Source organism: Microtus ochrogaster, unplaced genomic scaffold, assembly GCF_000317375.1.
Source record: "Microtus ochrogaster isolate Prairie Vole_2 unplaced genomic scaffold, MicOch1.0 UNK115, whole genome shotgun sequence".
Classification (NCBI taxonomy): domain Eukaryota; kingdom Metazoa; phylum Chordata; class Mammalia; order Rodentia; family Cricetidae; genus Microtus; species Microtus ochrogaster.
Window position 1 is genome coordinate 688,430 of NW_004949213.1, and position 7,198 is coordinate 695,627.

General features: G+C 54.2%; 2 protein-coding genes across 2 annotated transcripts in view; one reads left to right on the forward strand and one right to left on the reverse strand.

The window, feature by feature from the left end:
- The window catches only part of Hipk4 (homeodomain interacting protein kinase 4), a 9,133-nt gene extending 5,379 nt beyond the window's left edge, over nucleotides 1-3,754 (forward strand). Inside the window, exons 2-4 of the mRNA XM_005371596.2 lie at nucleotides 766-1,122; nucleotides 1,560-2,408; nucleotides 3,179-3,754. Coding sequence (XP_005371653.1) covers nucleotides 766-1,122; nucleotides 1,560-2,408; nucleotides 3,179-3,361 — 1,389 coding nt within the window. The 3' untranslated portion in view covers nucleotides 3,362-3,754. The remainder of the gene's footprint in view (nucleotides 1-765; nucleotides 1,123-1,559; nucleotides 2,409-3,178) is intronic.
- Nucleotides 3,755-3,836: 82 nt separating this feature from the next.
- The window catches only part of Pld3 (phospholipase D family member 3), a 12,260-nt gene continuing 8,898 nt past the window's right edge, over nucleotides 3,837-7,198 (reverse strand). Inside the window, exons 10-12 of the mRNA XM_005371594.3 lie at nucleotides 6,041-6,206; nucleotides 4,994-5,093; nucleotides 3,837-4,894 (exon numbers count right to left, since the gene is read on the reverse strand). Coding sequence (XP_005371651.1) covers nucleotides 4,707-4,894; nucleotides 4,994-5,093; nucleotides 6,041-6,206 — 454 coding nt within the window. The 3' untranslated portion in view covers nucleotides 3,837-4,706. The remainder of the gene's footprint in view (nucleotides 4,895-4,993; nucleotides 5,094-6,040; nucleotides 6,207-7,198) is intronic.

Sequence of the window (7,198 nt, forward strand, 5' to 3'; positions counted from 1 at the left end):
CCTCCAGTCCCAGTGGGTTAAGAGCTTGCTGCACACAAGCAGATCCTAAATTCATATTACCCAGCACCATTAGATCTGGGCTTGGGTTTATAATATCAGGGCTGAGGGGCTGTAAGGGAAGACAAGAGGATCAAAAGAGCTCAGGGATCTGGCAATCTTGCCAAAATGGTGAATTTCAGGTTCAGTGAGAGACCCTGTCTCCAAAAACAAGGTAGAGTGGTAGACGATACCCTACCATCAACCTCTCTCCCCTACACGGGTACCCATGAGTGACGACACCCACCTGCATATGCACATACCCCCCCACAACCCCACATACAAGTGAAATTTAGAGTAGATGAAATATTAAAATTATAACTGGGAGCTGGGCTTGGTTGCACACACCTATAATCCCAGCCTCAAGGTCATCCTTGCTACACAAGCAGTGTGAAGCTAGCCTGGGATACCTGAGACCCTGTCTCAGCACTAACCAACAATGGGCAGGGGACTATGCTCATGGCGCCGCACTACAGGCGCACCCGGGAGGCGGGTGGTACTCAACTACTATAGGCACAAGTTCAAGAGACTCAGAGACAGACCTAACAGAAACCCAGAAACAACAGCTAGATGACAGAGAGAGGGACATTCATAAGGAAGGAAGTCTCAAGGCACAGAGCTAGACAGACACAGGAGAAAGAGATGAGTCCCAGGAGGGGCCCAGTCTGGTCACCCTCACCACTCCACCAGCCCACCTACCCCGTGTCCCATACCCTCTGCCCTTCACAGGTGATCGACTTCGGCTCAGCCAGCATATTCAGTGAGGTGCGCTATGTGAAGGAGCCATACATCCAGTCCCGCTTCTACAGGGCCCCAGAGATCCTGCTGGGGTTGCCCTTCTGCGAGAAGGTGGATGTGTGGTCTCTGGGCTGCGTCATGGCCGAGTTACACCTGGGCTGGCCTCTCTACCCGGGCAACAATGAGTATGACCAGGTGCGCTACATCTGTGAGACGCAGGGCTTGCCCAAGCCCCACCTGCTGCACGCTGCCCGCAAGGCTCACCACTTCTTCAAGCGGAACCCCCACCCCGATGCCACCAACCCCTGGCAGCTGAAGTCCTCTGCCGACTACCTAGCTGAGACCAAGGTATGGGAGGAGCAGGCAGGGTGAAGACAATCTGTACTGGGGTGGGTGAGAGACTGCAATATTAAGAACAATCTAGATTAGACCTTGGAGGAGGACTAGAAGTCTGGGAGCTGGTTGTCAGAGCTGGTGGGCCAACACATCTGGTGGGCCAGCAGATCTGAAGGTTACGGTCATGTCTCTGGGTTAGACTGAAAGTGTAGGTGAAGTGTGGAGCCTGAGTTAGGTGACAGGAGGGACAAAGAACAGAATCGCACGTCCTCCCTATGCAGGAGAGCTAGGGATTGGTGTGAGGGGCCAGACTGGGCAGTCCAGCAGCAAGAGAGCTTCCAGTCATACGGGCACAAGTCAGGGGCACCCCACTTGGCTCCCACAGCAGGTGATTTCTGGAGCCCCGAGTCTAGACACATCTCTACCCGGTCTCCTCCACACCCCGTCAGGTACGTCCACTGGAGCGCCGCAAGTACATGCTCAAATCCTTGGACCAGATTGAGATGGTGAACGGTGGCGGGGCTGTAAGTCGCCTGAGTTTCCCAGACCGGGAGGCACTGGCAGAGCACGCAGACCTCAAGAGCATGGTGGAGCTGATCAAACGCATGCTAACATGGGAGTCTCACGAACGCATCAGTCCCAGCGCAGCCCTGCGCCACCCTTTCGTGTCCATGCAGCAGCTGCGGAGTGCTCACGAGGCCACCCGTTACTATCAGCTGTCGCTTCGTGGCTGTCGTCTGTCTCTGCAGGTGGATGGCAAGCCACCCCCGCCTATCATAACCGGTGCGGAGGAGGGGCCTCCCTACTACCGCCTTGCCGAGGAGGAGGACACTGCAGGCCTGGGTGGTGTGGCAGGCAGTGGGTCCTTCTTCATGGAGGAGAAGGCCCCAGGAGTGCAGAGGGCCATCGACCAGCTGGATGACCTGAGTCTGCAGGAGGCTAGACGAGGGCTGTGGAGTGACACACGGGCCGACATGGTCTCTGACATGCTGGCCCCACTCAAAGTAGCCAATACTGGCCATCGAGTCCCTGATTCAGGCCCGGAGCCTATCCTGGCCTTCTACGGCAGCCGCTTGACCGGCCGCCACAAGGCCCGCAAGCCCCCGGCGGGCTCCAAATCTGACTCCAATTTCAGTAACCTTATCCGGTTAAGCCAAGCCTCACCAGAGGAGTCTGGGCCCTGTCGGGGCAGTGGTTGGGAGGAAGGAGAAGGCCGCGGGGCCTCCACAGAACCATCTGTCATCCCACAACGGGAAGGAGATGGGCCCAGCATCAAAGACAGGACCATGGATACTGAGGTGAGCAGGGTGCACAGATTGGCACCCAGGCTGGGTCTTGGTCTTCCCTGAGCTTAATCAATGGCAGTACACAGGTAATAGGGCCATGCTTCCCACCACTGAGGCATCTGTGACAGCATACCCAGGCCCCAAGGTTCAGTAAACATTGACACAAGGAGACAAGGATCAGGTCACGCTAGCACCCTCAGGACAGCCCAAGGCTTACACTGACTCTAATTAAGGCTGGGAAAGAAAACAGGCACCTAGTGATGGGCCTGTTAAGAAATGGGCAAGGCTCTGGGTGGTGTGGCACCTACCATCCCAGGAAGTTGAAACTGGGGGTCACCTCAAGGTCAAGTTTAGTTTGGGCTCCATAACAACACCCTATCTCTAAACACTAACACCTCCTTCTTGCCCAAAAGGGCTGGAGCTTTAGTTTTGCAGTAGACTCCTTGCCTGGCCTAGTATCTGCCAGCGAGGGACTGGGGACTCTCCTTAGGGGCAGGTAGAATGCTGACCTACAATCCAAGGCAAGGAACTGGGATATAACAACACTGGAGCATTTGCTTCGAATTCCTCAAGATAGGCTGAGGGTGTGGCCCAGAGGCAGAGTTTTTGCCTAGTACGAGTCTGGTCTATTCTGGTTCCTATCCCTAATCCCCGACTTCAGTGTGGGAAAGCCTGCGCGAGGAGTGAGGGCCTTTCTGTCTGCTTACCCCTTCTAGTAGGTAGGTACACACATCAACAGGTACCCATCCTCCTTGTTGATGCTCCTCTCTCTTCCCCCACAGCGGCCAGGCCCTGAGCTGATCTTCGATCCCAGCAGCTGTCCTGGAGAGTGGCTGAATGAGCCAGAATGGACCCTAGAGGGCATCCGGGGGTCTCGAGCTCAAGGGCTCCCAGCCCGCCATCCCCACGCACATGGGCCACCCAGGACCACCAGCTTTCTGCAGCATGTTGGAGGGCACCATTGATGGGGACCCCACCCCTATTGTTTTTGGGGGTTTGAGCTAGCTGGGCTGGCATCCCCTCTTGCTCTGAAATGGCTCTTTAGAGCCATCCTTTGAACCCACAGATTATTCTTACAGAAAATAGCTATCCAGAATGTTCCTATTTCCCTGTCCCTGGCAACATGCCTGTATCCCACTCTAATGTTGGAGGCCGTCAGGTCTGGCCCGAGACCCTGAGGCCACAGAGTCAGGAAGAGGACTGCACCCCATTGGCCATGACCGTGCCTGGACCCGCTTGCCTCGTGTATTTCAATAAAAAACTGTTCCAAACCCTGCTCCTGCCTGTTACCACTGAGTGAACCTGCACTACCCATATGGCCACGGTCTGCCTCTCAGGCTGTGAGTGGCTGGCTACTGGCTGAGGCCAGAGGCCCAGCTACTATGGCATTGGATTGTGCACAGGAATCTGCTCCCTAAATAAACTAAATTAAACTTGGCATGGTGGAGTAGGTGTGTAATTCCAAGCACTCAGGAGACTGAGGCAGGAAGAAAATCACAATGACAATGTCAAGACCAGTCTGGGCTTAAAGTGAGACCTTGTCTCAAAAACAAAACAAAATAAAATAAAATGAGCAAGGGCTTGGCCCCTTGGGAGCCTACCCTCAGAATGCTCTCTGTTGGACACATGTCCATCTGAGTTTGCACGTACCACTGACTGTGTTTGCGATGGGCTTGGCATGCTCGCTTACTCACGCTCAGGACATGCTACGTGTAAATGCACTGACGGGAATAAATTCAGAGCTGCCACATGCTCTGGTGTTCAGATCTGCTGGTCTGTCTGTCATCCCTCCCCCCCCAACACACCCTAGGATTTAGCAGTAGCTCTGGAGCATGCTCAGTATAACACATGCTGGTTATACGCATGCTCAGCCCATGCCTGCTAGTGTGGACACACACTGCATGCCCAGCCCACGCCAGCTCTGTGTACATTGCATGCTGAGATGGCCCCATCAGAAACCCATGCCACCTGTTCCCTAACCAACACCCCGTCTCACGCCACTCAGTTAAGCACAGGCCGTACAGACAATTATTTAGTTAGTATAATCTTGGCCCCTTTGCGGGGGTAGGCCAAAGGTCCAGGCCCAGCATGCACCACTACTTTGGGGTCTGAATCTCCCTTAGCTCTGCTAGGTCCATAGGGGCCAGAGTGTCAGGCCAGCGGAGGTGGAGGTAGTGATGGGAACACAGTGGGGGAGACTGTGGAGCCACGATGGGACAGACAGAAGCAAGGGCTTGGGGACAAAAGCAGGGACCCAAAGTTGAGTCCAAGGGGTCCTGGAAGGCTTTGGCCTATCCTTTGGGCCAGGCCTCAAAGCAGGCGACAGGCATTGCCCACGCTGTCAGCTGAGGTGTCAAGATCATGGCTGTATGGAGATTCCCAGTCTCTCAAGAAAACAGCCTCCAGCTGGCTGCGCAAGCCACCATGCCCATTCTGTGTCACCAGCAGGGAGGTGCCTGCTGTCTCTGTGAAGTAGCTCCCAGACCAGTTGGAGGTCCCTGGGAAAAAAGGGTACAGTGAGGGTCTGATGGGCTGGCGGGGAACTAGTACCCAGTCCCTCCCTTCTTTGGCTATGCCCGCGGTACTGGGGCACTCACCAATGTATGTCGTACGTTCAGTCACCATGTACTTGTTGTGGTTGACACGGGCGTAGGGGATTCGAGCCTGGGCTTCATCCGCGGGGACAACAAACAGTTTCTGCAGGGGAGGGGAGGACAGCAAGCTTGAGGTGCAAGTTGGGGAGCTGTGGGCAGCTCTGGGATGGCAGGGGAGCCATGCAAGTGGCATTTCTGAAAGGCACTTGGCTGCTTCCGGGGGTGTGGTGGGATCCTTGGACCAAAATAGGGCCCAGTGCAGCTGGTCCCCGTAAACACAGGCTGAGGCGGGGTGGGGGTGGGGATATGGATCTACAGTGACTCTTGTTCCATCCTGAAGCCTTGTTGCTGATGTCCCTTTTTCTAGAGAAAGTCTGTCTTGCCTATCTCCCCTGTTTTACTCTAAAGATTTTTAAATTTGTGCACAAGTGAGTGTGTTTGTGTGCGTGTGCATGCGTGCTGGTGCCCACAGGGGCCAGGAGGATATAGGATTCCCTGGAACTGGAGTTATAGGTTGTTGTGAGATGCTAGCTATGGGGTGCTGGGAGCCAAAATTTGGTCCTTGGGAAGAGCAGCAAGTGTTCTTAACCAGAGAGCCACCTCTCCAGTCCACAGACTGTCATCCTTCCTCTTTCTCTGTCCCTGGTTCTTTTAGACCAGGCTGGCCCTAATTCACCGTATAGCCAAAGATAACCCTGAACTTCTGATTCTCTTGCCTCTGCCTCCTAGGTGTTAGGATCGTAAATGTGGGCTCACCCCTGGTTTATGAGGTCCCAGAGTTTGGCCCACAGCCACAGGCCCTCAGAAAGTCTTGAACACGAGTATACAGCAGGTACTTTCTGTGTCAGTCTCACCCACCCCTGCCCCATCCACGTGACTCCCCACCTCAGCAATGGACCTCTGCACTCTACCCTAGCCAGCCATGATTCATAGTCTCCCCTCAGGGCTGTACAGTCTGGGCCATCCTTATTGTGACACTTGTAGTTCACGTGGGCTGTGTCCCCAGGACCGCGCACAGTGGAAAAGGGGTGGTCTGGGCTAGGTTCTTACCACCTGGATGTCAGAGCGAGTGTGGTTGTCACGAAGAGCAGCCAGGGAGAGCAGGAAGGACCGCATGGATGGCTCAGAGTGCCCCCAGCAGCTGATGAGCAAGCGCACTTTGACGCCTCTCTCATAGGCGGCCCGTCGCAGCCCGTCATCAATGGCCGGCCAGAACCTGGAGTCAGCAGGAGGAAGAGGCAGGTTTTTCTTTGTAATTTGTTTGGCTTTGTTTTTGCAGGCAGGGTTTCTCTGTGTAGCCCTGGCTGGCCTCAAACTCACAGACCTGCCTGTGTCTCCTGAGTGCTGGGATTAAAGGTGTGCACCACCACCACTCCCTGGCTGCTTCTTTTTAATTTGAAAAAAGACGTATTTCTTTTTTAAAGAATTTAATATTAACTATGTGTAGCTGTGTCAGCGTGTAGATATGAGCATGTGAGTAGCAGTTCCTGTATAAGACAAAGGCATCAGACCGCCTGGGGCTGGAGTTACGGACGATCATGAGCCACTTGACATGGTGCTGGGGACCAAACTCACGTTCTCTGAAAGAGCAGCAGGTGCTCTCACTGCTGAGCATCTCACCAGCCCCAACAGATGCATTCATTTTGATTTTAAGTGTACCAGTGCCTGGTCTTCACGTATGTATGTGTGCCACCCTAGAGGAGGCGGTTTTAGCCTTAGACTTTACCTTCAGCTTTGGGGCTCCCAAGCCCTCTTTCGACATTCTCATATTCCTCTCCTCTTGTTCCTGGCTACCATTTGGTACCCCAAAACCCAGCCTCCCCTCTTTCGTTTTGACACAGTTTCATTCTGTAGCCAAGGCTTGTCTCCATCCTCCCACCTCAGCCTTTCTTTCAAAGGATGGGATTAACAGACATGTGCTGCCACACCCAAAGTCCTCTCATCTCCTGAACGTGTGTGTGTGTGTGTGTGTGTGTGAGGAAGAGTGTGTGTGTGTGTGTGTGTGTGTGTGAGTTTGAGGGGGAGCGAGAGAGTGTGTGTGTGCTTGTATGTGTGGGAGAGAATGTATGTGAACACACGTGTACATGTGTGAGGGAGAAAGAGAGGTGTGTGTGTGTGTGAGGGGGAAGGAGAGTGTACTGTGAGGGGGAGAGAATGTGTGTGTGCGTGGGGGGAGAGAGTTGTGCACACATGTACATGTGTATGTGT